The 20,870-nt window shown below is 39.3% G+C and overlaps 1 protein-coding gene across 1 annotated transcript in view; it reads right to left on the bottom strand.

The window, feature by feature from the left end:
- The window catches only part of PNLIPRP3 (pancreatic lipase related protein 3), a 38,366-nt gene extending 29,597 nt beyond the window's left edge, over nt 1–8,769 (bottom strand). Inside the window, exon 1 of the mRNA XM_034987279.1 lies at nt 8,643–8,769. Coding sequence (XP_034843170.1) covers nt 8,643–8,769 — 127 coding nt within the window. The remainder of the gene's footprint in view (nt 1–8,642) is intronic.
- Between the last annotated feature and the right edge of the window lie 12,101 nt (nt 8,770–20,870).

Below are 20,870 nucleotides of genomic sequence, written 5' to 3'. Positions count from 1 at the left end.
GCGAGAGGGGCAGAGGGAGAGGGAGAGAGAGAATCTTAAGCAGTCTCCAATGCCCAGCATGGAGCCCAACACAAGGCTCGATCTCATGACGTCAGCCAAAATCAAGAGTCGGATGCTTCAGCGAGGGAGCCACCCCAGGCACCCCAGTAATCTTTTATTTTTTGATCCATACCTCCTACTCCTCATAACTTGACTCCCTACCTTTGCAAGACAAGGCTTAAGCCATGTTGCCTGTCTTCTTCCCTTCCATCTTCCAAGGCCTCCCAGCCACACTTTGACTTTCAGACCGTCAAAGTTGATAACATTCAGACTTTGTTCTATAATCATAATTAAGTCTTTCATGTTTTGTCTGTAGGCTGGCTCCGAAAAATTGAATGTCAATAAACAGAAACATATTATTATGACTAAGTAAATATTTTTCCTTTCAGAGCCAGCTAGCATGCTATAATTACATTTCCTTGTCTGCACTTCATTATTCAGTTACCCATTCCCTTCAAAGGAGAATATTCAAATGAATTATCTTTTCATAGACATGAATTGCTCAAGATCAGTGTCATTTTAGTTTCCTCCATATTTGGATTATGCTTTTCTTGTGCCGTTTTCATTTTCCTGGATTCTCTGGTTGCCTTTGTTTTCTCTTGTTGCAAGAGTAAACATGTGCCCTCTTCAATATATCCCTAGTACAGTGCAACTCCTCAATCAGTATTTCTCCTGCCTGGAATCTATTCTGTTTTTTCTACTGAAGCACACATATATCCAGTTCTGATTTGGACCAGTGTGTTTACATTTGGATTGTGCCTTTTTCTAAAAGATGTATTTATTTGAGAGAGAGAGCATGGTGGGGAGGGGCAGAGGGAGAGGGAGAATCTCAAGCAGACTGCGCTGAGCATGAGCCTGACACAGGGCTCCATCTCACCACCCTGAGATCACGACCTGAGCTGAAATCAAGAGTCAGATGACTTACCCAGCTAAGCCACCCGGGTGCCCCTGGATCATGCTTTTCTAATACAACCTTCTGGTTTTTTCCTAGAATGTCCAGCTGCCTTTGTTTTTTGCATTGCATGGCTTCCCCCCCAACACACAAATTCTTAACTACATCATTCAGTCTATGGAAGTGAGTTTGGATTTCAAAATGAAGATTGTTGTAAATACTGTCTGTTTTCAATGTTTGTAACTTATCAGGGTTATTGGTCACCGTGCCCTTTTTCATAAGGAAATACCCACTGAAGGAGCATAAAGTTAGAAGAAACTACATGTGATGAAGGAGACTGATCAACATCATAAGGTATTAAAGCCTTTTAGAAAAAAAATGGGAAGATTAATAGTTCTCTAAAAATAACATGTTTGCTATAAAATCAGTAAGTTGATATTGGGCCAATAACTTAAATGGCCAATATAAAACAAAGAATATAGTTTTAAAATGGTAGCCTTGAAGATATTATGCAGCCACTGAAAATGTTTACAGAGATTTGTAGTGCAGTTTGTAATGAAAGTGAGAATGATACAGTGTTAGGGGGGAAGGCAGGTAGCAGAGGTATGTATGGTTTTATTTAAAATGCATGGGGAAAAATAAAATTTAAAGGAAGTACATCAAAATATTAACAGTGGTGAGAACACAGTTTTTATTTTCTTTACCCTTATCTATGGCCTTAAAATTTCAATGATTAATAATAATTACTTCTATAATAAAAAAAGTTACAACAGAAAAAAAAAGAGTACTTCTCCAAATTATGTCCAGTGCGGCTGCTTTGTCTTATTTATAATAATTAAAACAGCAAAACAGACTGAGCCCTAAGTGTCACATATGTGAAGAAATGGAGAATTAGAAAAAGTAATCACTCTTGCCCAATGTGTCATTGCTATTAAGTGGTAGTTGGAAAAAAAAAATGAACCATCAAGCAGCTCATTCTATCACTAAGTAGAATCGGGAGGTATATTAATTAATTAGCTTTTGCTAGGTTATGCTCTGGTAACCAAGAACCTCCAAATCTCCTTGGCTTACCAAAATTAAGGTTTATTTCTCATTCTTGTTATATTTTGGCTGCAATAGTTTTAGGTTGGCTGTGGCTCTGATTTACCGGTCCTCTTCTTCCAACATCTAAGCTAAGGAGACCCTTGTTCAGAACTTGTTGCTCTTGGGGCAGAGGGAAAGGGGGTGACGGCTGAACCCTGCAAAGGCTCTTCCCACAGGCATTCAGACTTGGACTGCTCTCAGCACGTCCTGTGGCCAAAGGTGGGGCTGTGGAGTCCTCTTCCGGGGACTGGGAGTAAGTAGTGGGGGACAGTAATACAGTCTGCCATGGAAAGGTATGCGGGTTTACATTTTTATAAGTGCCACCAGAAGCAAAACCTTTTATCATTTAAATCTGCATTTCTTGAATTACTTACACACTTGAATATCTTGTGCATTTCTGGCCCTTTGCACATCTGTGGGTGAGATCTTTGTGTCCTATGCACATTTTTCTAAAGTTTGCTTTTTTCTTACTTATTTGTAAAAACTCTTCGAATAGTGGAGAGATTTGCTCCTTTCCAGTCAGATATTGAGAAAAGATATTCTAGTTTGCTGTTTATATTTTGGTTTTATAGAAGTTTCACATTTTATTCAATAAAATGATCAATCTTCTCCTTTATGGTTTTTGGGGTTTCATCTTATTTAGAAAAGCTTTTCTTACGTCAAGATAATGAACAATTTCACTCTGTTTTCTTTTATACTTTTCTTGTTTCACTCTTTTACTTTAAATGTTCATTGATCTGAGATTTATTTTGGTGTAAAGAGTAAGATTTTCATCTAGAATTTCAATTCTCTTGGCCTGAATTTATACAAAGTATAATCATTTTAATTTCTTCTATACCTGTGGTTTTTTCCCTTTGTTTATTTAAATCTGTCAGCATGGTTTTCTATTTCTTGAGTTTTATTAAGCAACCACCACACATATTTACCAATTATATTGCCTTTCTCCCATTTTTCTAATGTGTTAACCTCTGTTTATTTTTATTAATGAAATTCTTCCTTCAATGTTACTTGTTCTTTTTCTAATTTCTTCAATTCTTGAGTCATTATATTTTGATATATTCTGCAATTGAAGTGTTTTATTTCCTCTTTGACCTAAAAGTTCTTTAAAAGAGCATTTGAAATATAGCACATTAAATGAAGCTAGGTTTAATTGGCTAAGAAATCATATAAAGTTGGCATATCAGTTCATATTTTCTTAATTTCCGCTTTCTAAATGAGTCATTTCTCTATCTTACTGTGAGCAGCCTTTTCCAATGACAAAAAAAATCTTGAAAATAGATTCATTAATTTATTCAAGAAATATTTATTTGAGTGCCTATTAGGCGCCAGATATTGTTCTCAGCACTGGGGATTCAACAGTGGGAGAAATAATCCTAGCCCTCATGGAGTAGAGTCTAGTGGGGCTGTGGGAACAATGAATAAGTAAATAAAATGAAGGTGCATGTGTGTTTATTTCACACATGTTTACTATTCAAATAGGAGCAGTTTACTATTCAAATAGGGTGGCCAAGGAAGATCTCACCAAAGTAGGCGGCATTTTTTTTTCTTAAGTAGGCTCCATGCCCAGTGTGGAGCTCAACACGGGGCTTGAACTCATGACCCTGAGCTCAAGACCTGAGCTGAGATCAAGAGTCAGATGCTTAACTACTGAGCCATCCAGGTGCCCCCCAAATAAGAGGCATTTGAATCCATAGCTAAAGGGGGTAAGTAGCAAACCGTGGGGAATTCTAGGCAGAGAGGAGGGAACGTACCAGCCTCTGAGGGAAGGAGCATCCTTAGCGTGACAGAGGAATTATGAGGAGACCACCCTGACCAGAGTTGAGGGAACAGTGGGGAGAGAAAGGTCCACAACACCTGATTTTGCAGTTTCAAAAATCTAAAACTCTTTGGGAAAAAGAAGTGGGGTGTTGACTTTTTCATTCATTTGTTTTTCAATTTGTAACAGACTCATTTGGCAGCAAAAACTGACCTAAGGCTATAAATATATATACTTGTTATCCTACTTAATAGGAGTATTCTTAGATTTTACTAGAGAAATATCCGTGTGGTTGTTTACAGGGTGCTGCCCCGGAATTCCTCTCGGGGTTTGTATTTTCCAGTGTACTTACCATAGTCCCTTTCTAAAATAAAATAAAATAAAATTGGAATTCCAGAACACATGTGGCCCCAGGGGGTTGAATAAGGGATGGCAGACAAGTAGCAGGGGATGGTGTTTAGAGAGGTTACAGAGGACTAAAGCATGCAGTGCTTGGCAGATCATTGGAAGGACTTTGGCATTTCCTCCGAGGTGAGGGGGAGAGCCATTGGAGGGCCTTGAGCAGAAAAGTGATGCAGACTGACTTAGGTTGGCTTTTGTTTTGAGAATAGATTGAAGCAGGAGAAGGGAGGAGGCAGAGAGACCAGCTGGGAGGCTACTGTAGTCAACTAGACAAGAGACAATGGTGTCCAAAAGGTTAAGGTGATAGCAGGGTGGGTGGTGAGAAGTGGTCAGGTTCTGGATAAATTGTGAAGGAGGATCCAAAAGAATTTACTAATTAACTGGCAGGGAGGTGTGATGGAAAAGTTGAGGATGATGTTGAGGTTTTTAGATGAAGTTCCTGGAAGACTGGAGTTGCCATTGATTAGGATGGAGAAACTCTAGAAGGGACAGATTTGGGAGTAGAATCAAGAGCTCAGCTCTGGATATGTAGCTTTTATACGAATTAGACACATCGTGGAGATGCCACAGAAACAGTTGGATGTGAAACTGGACTTCCAGGGAGAAGTTCAGCTGGAGACAGGAACTTGGAAGTCTTAAACACAAAGTTGGTATTTGATGTCATGAATACAGATAAGATCACCAAGGGAGTGATGACAGGAAAAGAAGAGGGATGATCTAAGGATGGAGTCCTAGGACACTCCATCATTAAAACATCAGGAAGATGAGAGGATGAGCAAACAAGACTGCCAAGAAGTCATTGAAGAAGAAGGAAGAAATCCAGAAGAGCGTGGCATCCTAGAAGCCAACTTAAAAAAACCTGCTGCCAGGGGAGGGGGCAATCGAGAATACCAAATACTGCTAAGTCTAAATGGATGAGGATGGAGAATTAACCACGGCTTTGTCACCATGGGAGTGACTGGTGACCGTCACAAGTGTAGTTTCTGGAGTGAAAGCCTGATTGGAGTGAGTTCAAGAAAGAAGGGGAGGAGAAGTAAGAAACCCTATGTACAAAACTCAGAAGTGGGAGTTTTAAAGATGGGTGAAATAACACATTTGTGTGCTGCTGGGAATGTCCCAGAAGAGAGAAAGAAAATTGGTGAGGCAGGAGAAATAGAAAAGAGTACCCTTGAGTAGAGTCCTTGAGCAGGTAAGAGGAGATAGAGAATAATACATACGTAGGGGGAAGGGCTGGCCTTTGTTGGAACAAGAACAGCTTATCTCTTGTGAGAGAGAAAGAAGGCAGAATGTATGGGCAAGTGCACTCAGGTAGCTGGACAGATGTGGTGCTGGGAGCTCCGGGAAGGCCTCTTCTCTGTTTCCATTTTTCTTACTGAAAAAGGAATCCAGGCCATCAGCCGAGTGGGGGTGAGCAGGGAGGTGTTGGAGGTTTCAGTGGAGGGGAGAAGAATGAAACAACCCAGGAGCCCTAGCAAATGAATGGACAAGGGGAGAGGAGTAAGATGGCTTGGCAGCTTTAGGGTCCGCTTCAGCTTGGTAACCATGAATTCACAGTGAGACAATCATCATGCTATGTGTTTTTTCCAGGCACATTCAGCTGCCCATTCAGCTGCACAAAGGAGATGAAGAGTTGGATTTAACCAGGGTTGTGGTCAAGCCAAGTGAAGCAAGAGCAGCAGAGAGAAGGCCAATGTGTACGCTAAGGAGTGATTATGATGGACCATGGGATTTAAGCTAAGTAAGGAGGGAACTGAGGAGAGAGTTAGCTGTCAAAGAAATTTTTAAAAGTAGGTAGTAATATGGAATTTAGATTATTTATATATATACATATATATATGTATATATATATTTCTATGGCACATATATGGTCATTACAAAGCCGCCATAATTAAAAATCTGAGTCTCCATCACCTCTGTATTATTACCTATATTGGCATCTATTAAATTTGTAGCAAGGTCCATTTGGGTTCAGTTCTCTGGTAGCTGCCATTTTACAATTTATGTTTAATTCGATAAGCCTTCAAACAGAAATCACTCCCTACCGAAAAACACTCATTTCTGATGGGCGTAGGGAAGCCTTGTCAGTCACAGCTGTGTCTCCAGAGCTTAACCCAGTGCCTGGCACATAGTAGGTGAGTGTATTTGTTGATGAAATAAAACAGATTAGTATCCTTGTTCAGAGAGCATTTTGAGGGGTGAGCTGTGAGTAGAGATGGCAAAGAGGAACTGAACTCTGGAAGGAGGAGAGACCACCTGAGAAAAGAAGGCGTCAGATAAAGGAAAAGAGACCAGGGTGGACTTCTCTCACTCAATTCGGCTTTGGAGCTCATCAGTCTAACCGCTTCCAACATTCAAATCAGGCCTGTTTTGTGCCCCTTCCTGGAATATACTACAACAAACAATAGCTCCATCCACTCTTATCCCATAGTAAAAAGCTGGAGGGCAGGGACTAAAAACACTGAAATTCTTTGATTCTATTTTCGTTAAAACATATCAGCTAACTTCTGTTGTGCTTTCGGAGGTAAAAACAAACAAACAAAAAACCAAAACCAAAAAAAAGGAGGTTAAAAACAGAAAACCAACTACTACATAGGAGATGCATAAGGATGTAAAGAGCACAAGTCAGTGAGTGTTGAGTTAGTGTGTAAGAAATGTTCACAGACCAAAGTCCCTTCCCAAAATCAAGATCCAAATAGAAAAAATCAACTTGGAAGTTCCAATCAGCATTAATTACTCATTCATTCATTCATTCATTCATTCATTCATTCATTCATTATCTACAGTGAATCAGGTACTGAAATAAAAAACATGAATGTATTTTTTCATTTACTGCTACATACTTATCTTAGAAGTGAAGAAATTAAGACTTTAACAGATAAGTTACTTGACCAAGTTCATAAGGCTAATAAGTACAGAGCTGGGAACCTGGTACAAGACCATCCAGCAACTTTTATATTATTGGAAATAGTTGCTTATATACTCATCAGATTTAGTATTACTAAGTTGATGCATTTCCCTTAGATACTTTTATGACAGTAAATCAAAATATAAACAGAGCCAGTATTTCAAAGCCCATGTCAATCACATTTTGGATGTAACTATACCCCCTATTTTTAAGGAATTAAATTATAAGTCTTACCTGTTGATATGTCAAAGAATAAGAGTGCAGCAATCCAAAATGCAAGCATCTAAGTTGATTTTAAAAATCACATCAATTCTTCTTGAAGGTTTTTACTGATAAAGTCACCTTACTATAAAATATTAAGTAATTTTCTTCAAAGTGATACCATTCAACATCTAAATTCTAGGTCCAGAAGAGCATGGAGTTCACACCACCTATAATCCCTATGCCCTGTAAAGTAATGTGCCATAGCCCACATTCCTAGCTCCACGTTAAGAGATTTAATCAGCAGGGTGTGCCTTCCACTAGGTGATTGGTAATTAAAACTTCTGAGGTTTTGCTGTTTCATCATCAGCAATATTTTGATTAAGCACAAACTGAGTCACTCTTGAAAGTTATTTTAAGGCTTTGGAATGGTAGATAGCAAACATTTAAAAGGCACAGTTTTTCCAAATCAGGATTACGCATTTTGAGTATTCTTTCCCTCACACATTTCTGAGAGCAAACATTTGCTTACTACAAACAGACCCTCCTAAGATATTATGAATTGAAAAAGAACGTGGCTAATAATGACTAACCTGCCCATTACAATGGGGCAATATAATGTAGTACTGTCATCTAGAGCCCAATCACCTGGGTCCAAATTCTGGCTCTGCCACTTATTAGTAGTGACCCTGGGCTAGTAAGCCTCAGCTGCACCTTTCCTCACTTGTAAAATGGGGATAATCAATGTTCCTACCTCATAGGGTCACTTAGGTGATTGAATTACTTATTATATGAATAGCACCTGGTAGATAGTACTATACTGAGTTGATTTTATTAGTTATTTTTCCACTATGTTAATGGTTATGAGAACAAATTTATGTCCACATATAGCTAGATATACCCTTACGTCATGGTACATAGGCTTCATAATGACATTTAATGTAATGCAAACCTGCCTTGTTGGCTACTACATTCACTTAAAGCGGTTGAGTTCACAGATATCCTCAGTTTCTCCATTTTTAAATGTTCATAGAAGATGGCTGAAAGTATTTCTTGGTTTTGCTTAATTTTTTCCTCTCACCATAACAACATTGAGATTTTCACATACTTATGAAGCATTCAGCCCTTTCATACAAATCTTCTTACATTATGAAATGGTCAGACAAAGGAGAGATTATGACCAAGAGCAGTTGCAAGTCTTGGGGGCTTTCTTTGGTTGAACTATTTCCTGGAAGTGGCAGCGGCCAGGCCCCCTGGCAGGCAGGCAAGCAGACACGCAAGAGCTGGAGAATGGGCTCTTCAGCAGCACGGAGCTGCATGCCTGGCACGCTGAGTGGCCAGCAGCTATGCCATGGAAAAGGCACGTTCTAGAAGCTTCGCCAGTTGCCACTGGTCATTTTTCCAAGAATCCATGTTTTCAGCCACACAGGCAGGATCCACATGAATCACAGAATCATCAGCAGCTCCTCTCAGAAGACAACTCTTACTCATGTCTGCATCCCAAGGGACAAGCCCAATGCCTGGAATTTAGCAAGTGCTTAACAAACAGTTTTAAATGAAAAAATACAAAGCTCTACAATGATAATATAGGGACTTTTTCTTAAACTACGCTCTCTTCCATGTTTTCACAGCACTTTTCAATGAATCTGCTATAGTACTCAGCATGTTATAGAATGGTTAGGCATTTACCTGTTCGTCTCCTCCCCTAGACTGAACTGTTCGGAGACAGGACTGGTTTTTGATCATCTCTGGGCCCTCAGGATCTAGCAATAGATCTCTCACAACAGATACAGGGTCAATATTTGTTGATAGAAAAAAAAAAGTAGCATTAATTTTCATTGATCTCACATCATTTGAGGAAATTCTTACTCTAGAGAGAATATGATTCTAAGAGTGGAAGTCTCATTATACTTTAACAATTATATTTAACAATCATCAGATACTGGTGACTCCATAGCTGCTTGCTGAAATCATGGCCGTTCTGCCCAAAAAAACGTCACATAGAGCAGTTAACAGTAGCTCTTAAAAGTTCATCATGAAATCAAAGCTCCACTTATATGTGCCAGCCCTATGGCACACCAAAATGAGGAAAAACGGCAAATCAGTTGAATTCTTGATTCAAGAATAGAGAATAATTTAATTAATTTTGTCCCCGACATGATAAATTATTTTTAGGATTTAGTACAGCAGAGAACCTTTAAAGATGTCATGACGGATATTTCAATATTAATGTCAGAACCCTGAAGAATATGGCTGTAATTTAAAAAATCACTTTTTAGACTATTTCTTAATGCATGGCATTTTAAATTATCCAAGATTTCAAGGAGGCCAGGATTTCGTCATGGCCATTTTGGTGAAGCAAAGAAAGAGTGAAGTACAAAGACAAATACCTAAGTAATCTCAGCAAACCAAATACTTAAGTGGCTACTACATGCCAGGCAAAATTCGAGTTTCTAGTGATACATCCATGAATAAAAGACAATAAAGACTCTGCCCTCTTGAATAGGACAATGGGGAAGGCAGCCAATAAACACAGTAAACAAGTAAGATAGAAATTCTTACTCTAGATAGAATATGATTCTAAGAGTGGAAGACTCATTATACTTTAACAATTTTATTTAACGATCATCAGATACTGGTGACTTATAGAGTATGGGGAAAGGTGGTTCAAATACTATGGGGCGGGGGAGAAAGCAGAATAAAGCAGATTGGGGAATCTGGGATTTGTTTGGAGGAGAGGGTTGCTATTAAGTTTGAATTGTCCAGGGAGGTCTCACTGAGAAAGGTGATGTTTGAGCAAAGACTACTGGCGGAGGTGAGGGAGGTAACTATGTGACACTCCAGAGAGAGGAACAGGTGGTCCTCCTGTCTTTGAGGAAGAGCAAAAAGGTCACTATGGCAAGAACAGAGGAAGAAGAGTAGGGGATGAAGTCACAGAAGCACTTGGGGGCCAGAGTGGGTAAGGCTTTATTGGTCATTGTAACAACTGCTGCTTTTCGTCTCAGGAAAAAGGAAGCCATTGGAGGGAGGGCTCTGAGCCGAGGAGACCTGGTCTGACTGTGGTTGTAACAGGGTCTTTCCGGCAGCTCTGCTACCACGAGGTTGAAGTAGGGCAAGGGCTGAAGCACTCCCCCCCCCCTCCTTTCCGTTCTGGTCCTTTTATTTTTGTAGTAAACTCTCTGTAGGGGGCTGGTGGGGGTTGTGGGGAGCTGGTGGGGAGGGGGCCCTCTTGGGCGGGGGCTGGAGGCGGGGTTATTGGCCCGAGCTCCCTGTTCCCAGGGGGCCTTGGTGGGGAGGGTGTCAGGACGGGGACTGACCGCACGGGGGCGTGGGTGGGCGGGAGAGGCTGGGCGCCATATTGCACTTTGGGAGTGGGGCCAGCCTCCTAGATAGGAGGCTATTTCAGTAATCCAGGGGAGAGATGATGATGGTTTGGACCAAGAGGGTGCCAAGAGAGGTGGTGGGAAGTGGATCGACTCAGGATACGGTCTGACGGTAGAGCCAACAGGGTTTCCTTTCTTACCATGTCTATTCTTCGACTTAGCTCTTGAAGGATGCAGTGATATAGGAAGGTCTTCAGTTTGTTTTGCAGATCTACTCCCTTTTTTTCCTGCTTTATTCTTGAATAACACATTTTCTCTCATGAGCATCATCAGAATAATTCTTACCATGCTTGAAAGGACAAAAATATTTTAATGAATTTGTTTAGCTTGATTGGTTTAAGGAATGTAATTTTTCTGCAAATTTTTAGAAATGTGTTTCTAAAACAGATGATGCTTCCTGGAGGAGTCTATCTCTGTAGTAAGGCTTTATTTGTATGCACATTTTGTAATAATACACCACTTGTAGGCAGACATAAAACAAGCATCTCATGTGAAAGAATAACCTCTACCAAGGAAATATTGCAAACTATTACTTTGTGAACTCTAGACTGTAATTAGAGAGTCATCACATACTTGTTAAATTATACACAGTAAAAATATACATTGCATCAACACAATTCATTATAATTACAAGTTAACTCTAGAAGGCTACTTGAAGTTTCGAAGTGGTAGTACACTTTGCATAATAGTAATGTACTATATATGTTAGGATGTGTATTAAAATTACACTTGAAAATTTAAAATTAAATTTTCCCACATTCAGGAAAGAAATTGGAATATATGGAAAAAAATACCACTGTCAAAGAGGCAAGGGAAGGAGAGGTTAGGAGGATTTATATTAGCAGTTCATGTATGAGACTTCAACACAGTTTGAAAAAGCCTAAGTTCTAGAAGCAGACTCTAGAAGGAATAGAGTAGCATGGTGATTTAGAGCCTGGACTTCAGAGCTGGATCTGGGTTAATGGCCAGCCAGGACCTCTTCCGCTGTGTGATTGCTGGCAACTTAACCTCTCTGAGCCTCAGATTCCCTGTGCACACTGGTTAAAAAATTAAGTCCCATAACTTACCTGCACCAACTTTATTTGAATGTTAATAAGTTTGCCTTTTCTCCTTTATCTAAACTATTCATTTCTTTCCTTCCCTTCCTCCCCTTAGCTTTCTTTATTAATTGACAAATAAAATTGTATATGTTTAAAGTGTACAGTGTGATGATTTGCTATACATACATTGTGGAATGACTACCACACTCAAGGGATGTTGCAGTGTTCTTGGGAAGATGGAATGAGCAAATGCGCATAAAGAGCTTGGCCTACATGAGGCATCCAGCACGCAGTAAATGGCAGCTGTAACAACAATTAACTATCTTCTTAGGTCCAACCCAGTCTCCTGTTATGGGTGGGGTGGTACGTAACAAATGCTACTTGTCCAAACCAGCCCAGGAGGAAGGCAGGACTGGAAAGGAGGGTCATCCATGGGTAAGTCTGCCTTCTGTGGGTGCATGGTGACAACAGGAAATCTGTATGTGGACAGCTTGTGTAATTACGAAGGAAATGTGGGCCCAACAGAAATGAACCGCAGGGAGAGAGAGAGAGAGAGTCATGGGAAACAGGTTCATTAGGAGGCGTGATGAAGTAGCTAGATATGGTGAGGAGAGGGATGACTATTGGGTGAGGATGGCAGGAAGAGAACAAGCATGCCCAAGGACAGGGAACAGGAAGGTGACTTATAGGTTAGAAAGCAGAGGGAGGAGACCTGATTTGCTTCAGGAGGGACTGAACGTGTTCCTGGGATGTTCTCATTCCATGAGCAACAGGTTTTTCTGTCATATACTTCCACCCATCACAAGGAAAACCAGAGCTTAAGTAGATTAGTGTAAATCCAGCCAAACACATTTTAAAACAACTCAAATGCTCATCTGTGAAAGGACTTCCCACGAGTTTCTGGGCTCCCTACGAGTAGGACAAGTACTCTCAGGGCCCTGGCAGGGGGAGTCACAGCTGTTTCACCTTGCTAAGGTATTTAGATCCCATTTGCCTATGTCTCTGTCTACTCTGGCTCCCCTTCCATCACCTTTCGCCTTGTACGGTGGTGCTGGAGTGGCCTTGGGCATTTCTGGGGCTCAGCTGAGGGAGAAATTTAGGAAACACTTTGTAAGTGCCTGACTCTGCTGTTTGATGCTTGGCTGCTGACAGGTTTCAAGCCTCACCCTAACCTCCTTCCTTTCTGCCTTATATCTGCTAACCTGATAAGAAAGCTGAGTCTTCCTTTTTTTTGGCATGAGTGGCAAGTCCAAACAGGGAATCCCGTGCACATGCTTGTGGGAGCCCTCGCCTCAGCCCCACCTCCTAAGCACCATAAAGCCCCCAAGCCAGTGCCTTCTCTCTCTAGTCATTTTTTAGACCAGCATGGGTGTCTGCCCCGCTTTCCCAGAGATGCATGAGGTAAGTAATATGAGCCTATTTTGTTCTCACAAGTACCCTACAAGGTTGATAGTTTATTCCAGTTTTTATTCAGGTAAGAAAGTTGAAGTTAAAGAGGTTAAAAAAGTAAACCCCAAGATAATTATGAAAATTGAGCTAGGGTTTGAATGCAGTAAAACTCCTAAACACCGCATTGTCTCACTGTAGCCTCCCAAATGGTCGGTCCTCCCTGTCCTCTCTGCTGTATTCCCTTCTTCCCGGCTCTGGAAACACACATCCCACTTTCCAGTTCCCTGAAATAGCCTGTTTTCCCACCTATTTTTATGGATTCTCTGGTTCCATTGCCGGTGGCTTTTCAATTTTTTTTCTTATTCCTCAAATACCATTATTCCCCAACATTCTTCTCCTTTCCTTACACTGTAGATTCCTAGATATTTCCATCTGTGGCAAGAGCCTTCCCTCCTATGACTTCACCTTTTGTCTCTATGTGAGAAACTTCCCTCCATCCTCTTTCCGAAGCTTCTGGACCCAGCAATACCAACTGTCTTCTGGATATTTCTAGCTGGGTGTTTTAAACAAATCATAAAGTCATCCCATCCAAGTTATAAGAAACTCTCCTCTCCGCAGAGCTCTTCCTCACACCTCCCCAGTTCCTATTGTAGGAGCTGCTATTTGAGTCATGAGCTGGAAACATCCACAGCATCTCTGATGCTCTCCAGGGCCCTATTGATTCTTCTTCTATGGTGTCTCCTTTGTTCATTTCCTGTGAGACTCACTGTCATGATCCCTGCTCAGGTCTCCATCTCTTGCCTGAAATTTTGCTCCTCTTTCCCTATCCGTTTATCCTAGGTGTTATTTACAGACCAACCATCTTGAATCATAACTCTGATCACATTCCCCCCAAATGTCTCTGTTGAATGAAGCTCAAACTACTTGCCTTGGATAAAGGACCTCCTTGTCCTCTCCTCAATTTAGCTTTTGAGCCTTCAAGTCCACACCCCTCTATACTCATTGCTCTTGTCGACTTGCTGAGGTTTGGGTTCCTGCTGGTTCTTTAACCTCAATGGCCCTTTCCCACCCTTCTTTACATACTAAACACCCCTCATAATTCAAGGCCCAGTTCAAGTGTGACAGTCTCTTTCCTGAATATTTCTCCCGATTCCCCTCAGTCATATAAGCTTTCTCATTTCTGAATACCCACTTAACTTGTATTATTTTTATTCTTATAGCTTTTAATTTTATTATTCCATTTTTAATTTTTTTTCTTTTGTCTGTTCACCTTTGATCCCCCTTCACCCATTTCTCCCACCCCCCACCTCTGGCAACCACCAGTCTGTTCTCTGTATCCATGAACTTGATTTTTTCTTTTTTTCTTGATTCCCCATATAAAAGAGGTCATATGGTATTTGTCTTTCTCTGACTTATTTCACTTAAGCATAATGCCCCCGAGGCCCACCCATGTTGCTGCAAATGGCAAGGTTTCATTCTTTTTTATGGCTAAATAATATGCCGTTGCGTGTATTCATGGGTGTGTGTACCACAATTTCTTTATTCATTTATCCACTGACGGACACTTAGGTTGTTTCCATGTCTTGGTTATTGCGAAAAATGCAAATAATTATTTTTATCCTTCTTATAACTTAAAAAAATCTCATTTATTTTTTCATCCCCATTATTAAATTGTAATGAGGTACATTGTAATGTACTAAATTCAAGGCCAAGGATATATATTTGCATGCTTGTTATGATATCTGATTAGTATAGTTTTTTGCTAAAACACAGATCTGATCATTTTATTCCTCTGCTTGTCTATGAGATAAAGCCTGAGCTTGTCAGCATGTGATTCACGGCCTTTCTCACACCCCCCCCGCCTTGGGTTTCTCCCACCACGCCTCACTCTAAGTGCCCATCAAGCAGAACCACTTACGGCACTGCAACAAGCTCAAGCTCATCAAGCCTTTGCCTCTGCACTTTCATTTGAACTATTTTTGCAACACTATTCCCCTCCCTCCTCTACAGGGTAAAATCCTAGTCTTTCCTCCAGATCCACCTCAGGTATTACCGACTCTGTAAAAGCATTCTCAACCTTTAAACTGGAAATTATCACTTACTCTGGGCTCCCCCATACTTTAGACACATGTCTAATTTTGATGCTATTGATTATAATGAGTGACATGTTGGACTGTCTCACCTGACCTCTCCTTAAAGCTAAGGAAATCAATGCCTCATAGTCATCTTTGTGTTCCTCGGTACCAGGCAAGGGGCCTGCCACTTGGTGAACACTCAGTACTTCTAGAACAGATACGTGAGTAAATAAATGAGTGAAAGAATGAAGGAAAGAAGTAGTCTAAATAAATATTGAATGGACTCGTCTTGATTTTGCTAAACATATAAAAAAATAGAATTCTTGTCGATGGTCCAAATTTCTATTATAGCCTTCAACAACGTATGGAAAGGAAACAACTCTATGAGTTTATTCATTCCATTCTTCATGTTTTCTAGTACATGTAGGCTTTTAAAAAAAATCAACTGCAGGTCTGGTTTCCATCCTCTGAAATCCAAGGATTACTGTTATGTATTGTTCTCTTTAATATACTAAAATAGGTAGATGTATCCTAATACAACAAATGTATATATTCCCACAACAAATAGTTGCAAGAATTCAACTTTGGTACTGATGATCATTTATCTCTAATTGGGCTAAATCTTGATTATTTCATTAAATTGCTCAATATTATTTATTTATGCATATTTCCACAATGTCTAGTTGCCATCTTAATGAATTTAAATTTTCTGAGGAAAAGATGACTTGGGGGTAACTTGAAGACAATTGGGTTTTCTCTTTTCACAGGAGACCCGGTATTGGGGTTGTTATAGACAGAATGACATGCTGCTGTTTGAGGTTTATTGAATACATATCCCTAAGCTCCTATGTGATAAATCACAAAACACATCGTAACCAAAGCACTTATTTCCCTCTGGCAGACTTTAAGCTTTACACGACAGTACATGATATAGAAAAGACAACTCAACTTGACATCTGAAGAGAGTTGTGTGAGAAGGCTCTCGGGACACAGAGGGATACATAGAAATGAACAGTCTTGGTCTCTACTTCTGATACGGACACTAGCTAGCTATGATCTAGGCCAATAGACACTTTCTGAGTTTAATTTCCTTGTCTACAAAATGAAGAATTTGAACTTTGTGATCTAAGGTCCTTTGCAGATCTAAAGCAGTCTAAGCTTTGAATTGTAAGGAGCACATTCATAGATCCTTGAGTAAGCTCGTCTTGTGAGAAAAAAAAAAAAACTTGACAAATTTGTCTTCCTCTCACAGTCATGCTTTGACCATAAAAACCATCCTAAAGTGTGATTATTTCTTGCCATCCACGCTGACTCAGTGTTTATCATCGTCAGGTGGCGTGACTTTTGGCACCACCCAGAAAGGAGCTCTTGGGGCAGGATATCATTAAGTAATTTTTTTTTAAAGATTTTATTTATTTATTTGACAGAGAGAGAGATAGCGAGAGCAGGAACACAAGCAGGGGGAGTGGGAGAGGGAGAAGCAGGTTTCCCGCCAAGCAGGGAGCCCGATGCGGGACTCGATCCCAGGACCCTGGGACCATGACCTGAGCCGAAGGCAGACGCTTAACGACTGAGCCACCCAGGCGCCCTATCATTAAGTAATTTTAATTTACTTCCCCCACACCCCAAGTCATGACTTGAATTTCAACTGAAAACCCCCCAAAGACTCAGTATGTCTTGATGAATAAAGGGATTGATTTAGGTTTAGTCAAACCTTAGACCTTGCAGTGGCATAAGGAAAATTAACACCACTGTTATTTTAAAAGAACAGGAACCGAAATCAGCTTTTTCCCCCCATTGTGGAAGAGGATAAGGGAAGCAATAACAAGGAGCCAAATACTTTTAATCTCTACCATAAGCATGAAATCCCACCTTTGGGCTGGGTCTCTAAAGAAAGAAACAGGATCAGCTGACAGAACAGAAGAGCTCACTTTAAAGGGGAACTTTCTAATAAGTAGACATTGTCCCCAAGTAGGAACTCCTTAATTGATTACTTCAATAATATATTTGAGAACCGTATTACAGGGAAAGCACTTGTTATAAACAGGATATTAGGGATTTAAGTATTGAATCTGCCCTCAAGGAGACTATAGTCTAGTAGAAATCATATGACATGTACATAAAAAACCCTAAAACCAGATAGAAGGTAAAATTTATGAACTGAGTAGAAAGGTAATAAATCCAATGTCAGTGGCAATGTTCAAGGAGAGGCTGCATGACTGTTTGGGGTGACGTAAGAGAGATTTATACATTCGGAAGGAAATTAAACTACATGACCTTCAAGATCATTTCTAACAAATGCTTTGTGGTTTTATTAGACTCACTATAGTAAGGATTTTTTAAAAAACAAGACTGTCTGATTTTCTGTTCCGCTCATATCTCAGATGTTTTTCTTGTAGAAATGTATCTCTATTGTATAGAATTTTTCCCAACATTAGTTCTTAAAACAAACATTCTTAATTAATTTACTTAAAATATGTCTGAGAATTCAATCAGTTAGAAACAGTCAATAGAGCATATTTAAAACTATTTCTAAAAGGCAAATACAAACATTTTTTCTAATATAATCATGATGGATTTTTTTTAAAGGAAAACTTAATTACTTTATATAATACAAACCAGAAAAATGGGACTAAAATAATAATCTTACATACATTTATAATTTCCATTCACTCTTCATACTGTTTTAGCTTTAAGATTAATTGTTCAGAATCTTATTTCACAGTCACTCAACTTTTATTGACTTTGATATTGACAGACTTGGTACAAGTTATAAAGCCTTATGTGGCGTGATATACAATTAAAATACTTTGTCTCATAACTTATATTAATGGGTGCATGTCAGAGAATGCCGATTTGCCTCTGAGAAGAATGTAAACCCGCATAAATTAATTTATTGTGGAAAAGCATATCAGGGCCATTAACCCCTTTGTCTTTGCCTCACATAGTGAAGTGTTAGCTTCTACAGACTATGGTTAGGAGCCCTGCAGGCTCAGCCTACTCTTCTTTAATGTGACTTCTGTTAACAGTAAATTCATATTCCACTAGCCTACTGGTAAATTTTTCAAAATATAAGGCCACTGGATCTGGATCAGGTTAAATTTAAAAAAAAGCATTAGTAAAAGAGTAATTTGATTTCTAAATGATTGTGGTAAGGAAGACTCTCACTGTTGTTCCTAAATCCTCATACATAAATTCAGTTAAATGGTACTGGGTATGGTCCAACCATTTTTTAGAGCACTGAGTTATAAATAATTAAGTAGCAGGATCTGGTGTGTTGTTTATAGGTCAAGATACAAATACTCTGTTCTTATGCCCAAGGGTGATAAGGCTCTAGCAACTAATTTAGCTACCCAAACTGACAAGAGGCTGCTATGTAAACCGGAAAGCAAACTTATAAATGTGTAGGAGAAAAATGCACTTTTGAAGAGAAAAGATACTCTGGTGCCTCGCTCTCTCCCGCAGACCAGGTCGATAATATTGCTGTTGCTTAGTGAGCACAACATCTGATCAAGGATAGGTAGTTGAATGATATTTATGGCTCCTGTTATCTATCTAGAAAATGATCAGTGCGTCTATCTCCACAGTAACAATATCCTTGAGGTCCCTGGTTGGGTACATTTTTCCCCTAGATAGTGCTGGACACACTCTGACAAATTCTTGCTATTTGGAATCTCTGTTTATAGATACCATAAAGGTTACTTTCTTTAATATAGCCTTCCATCAAAGGATGATTGGGCATCATATAGAGGCTTAGGTCAAGGCGAGGGTGTGGGGGAAGGGCTCATTCAAATGCCTCCAGAGGCCAGCTAATCACAGAAACAAGTGAGGTTAATGAGATGTGAGAGAAGTGTTGGAAAAAACCAAATTTACATTATTTTTCCTGAATATAGTATGAACAGGTATGTGTGATATTTTTAGAGGTATTTGAAATTTTAAAATAAAAAAACATTGAAAAATAGAAATATTTCCTTACTTAAGTTCTCTTTCATAATTTGTTGCTTCTGGACTTATCATGGAAACATAAGATATCACCATCAGACCATGTAAGCCTAAACCACAAATCCTTCAGTTAGGTGTAATACTTTGATTTACTCAGTTTCATCTCTTTACACAGTGCTTGCGTCTGGAGATGTCTTGGTTCAGTTCTGGCATCCCGATACCACTGTACTTAACTCTCAGTTATTGCTTTGCAGTTCAATGGCTTCCGTTTGTAGCTCTTGTTTTCATATTATCAATCTCAAATTACAAAGGTAAACTTTCTAATGTTTCAATGTTTCTTTATTTTCATAAAGTGTAAAATCAGAGAACCTTTTTGGAATTCCATTTTCAACTCCACAGCTTTGGTAATGTAGTTCAAGCCATGACTTTCATGTCAGGAGAGTGATTTCAGTGCAGGATAATGGGCCAGATTATGCCTTGCCAAATTAGTTCCTTAAAGACACAATTTCACTTCAAGTGAGCAAATTGAATCATACATTTGTGTAGCTGATGAACGTGGTGAATGTCTTTGAAGAGAACTATTCAAAATTGATAGGTTCTAGCATCAAAAGGCCAAGACTTTGATCCACTTTTCATTGTTAGAGACTGAGTAGAGTGGCAAATGACATAAAAGCGTCCAAAAATATTAGCACTCAGCCACGTAAGTCCATGTACTGCAACAGGCCACAATAGGAGCCATCTAATTTATAAAAAGAAGCCCTTGGATATCTGGGTTTTATGCTATGTAACATTACCCAGTTCACAGTATTAATTACGGCACATTCATGGTATGTTGCATTTTAAATTCTTTGGCACAAAGCAATTCCTAGAAAATGACTGTAACCAAGAGACCTAAATTCTATGTCTTGGGGAATGTTTCCTTCCTAAATTTAAGTTTTCACATTAACATTGTCCATTGTAAGACTGAATCACACTGACTGATTTTGACCAACTGCCCTGCATTTTGCAAATTTTCTTGCAGACAAAGATCAGTCATTTGCTGAGTCCAATCACAGCGTGTCATCTTCTGACACATAAGTATTCTTGTCAGTATCACCAATTCAGTGTATCTGATGATGTGATATTATTTAAAGCTGTGCTCTCATCATCTGCAGTAAAAAATGCTGCAACCAATTTAACTTTTTTTATACAACTTTTCTGCAAGAGCTAAGACATAACTTCAATATTCTGGTCAACAGTACTTCCAGTAAGACTTCAATTTACAAATGCTTGTCTCTGTGCAGAACACATAATTTCTGCTGTACTCTATGATGCTCTTTTATAAACTTGCCATCCTTTATAAAAGTTTTTGTTGTCTGGGTAATTTTTTTCACTTAATATGTAACCTCATTTATAGGAGCATCAGATATTTTATTCATATTCAAAAACAATCATTGACATTTCAGTCCTAGTCTCAGGTTAAGTTTTTCATTTCTCATCTTCTCCATATACCAGTAATAAATGTTATGATTTGTTTCAGACGGTTTATTTCATATTTCACAACCTCTTAAGTTGTGGTTCTTTCAATAGGGATATCTTTTATTTGTGTGTTATATATGGAAGACTATTCTTCACTTCATCAAAGAAAGATGATCTTTTCCATGGAGTCTAAATCAAGCATCTTTTCCCCACATTCAGCGGAGATAGGCATATAGAGAAATAATTCTTTATTCTAGAAGAAACAAACAAAAGTGGCAACTGAAATCAGCTTTAACATTAGAGAA

This window comes from Mirounga leonina, unplaced genomic scaffold, assembly GCF_011800145.1.
Source record: "Mirounga leonina isolate KUSES-001 unplaced genomic scaffold, KU_Mleo_1.0 Mir_114, whole genome shotgun sequence".
Taxonomy (NCBI): Eukaryota; Metazoa; Chordata; class Mammalia; order Carnivora; family Phocidae; genus Mirounga; species Mirounga leonina.
The sequence above is the reverse complement of the archived record's forward strand: the minus strand, read 5'-3'. Positions and strand labels throughout refer to the sequence as shown.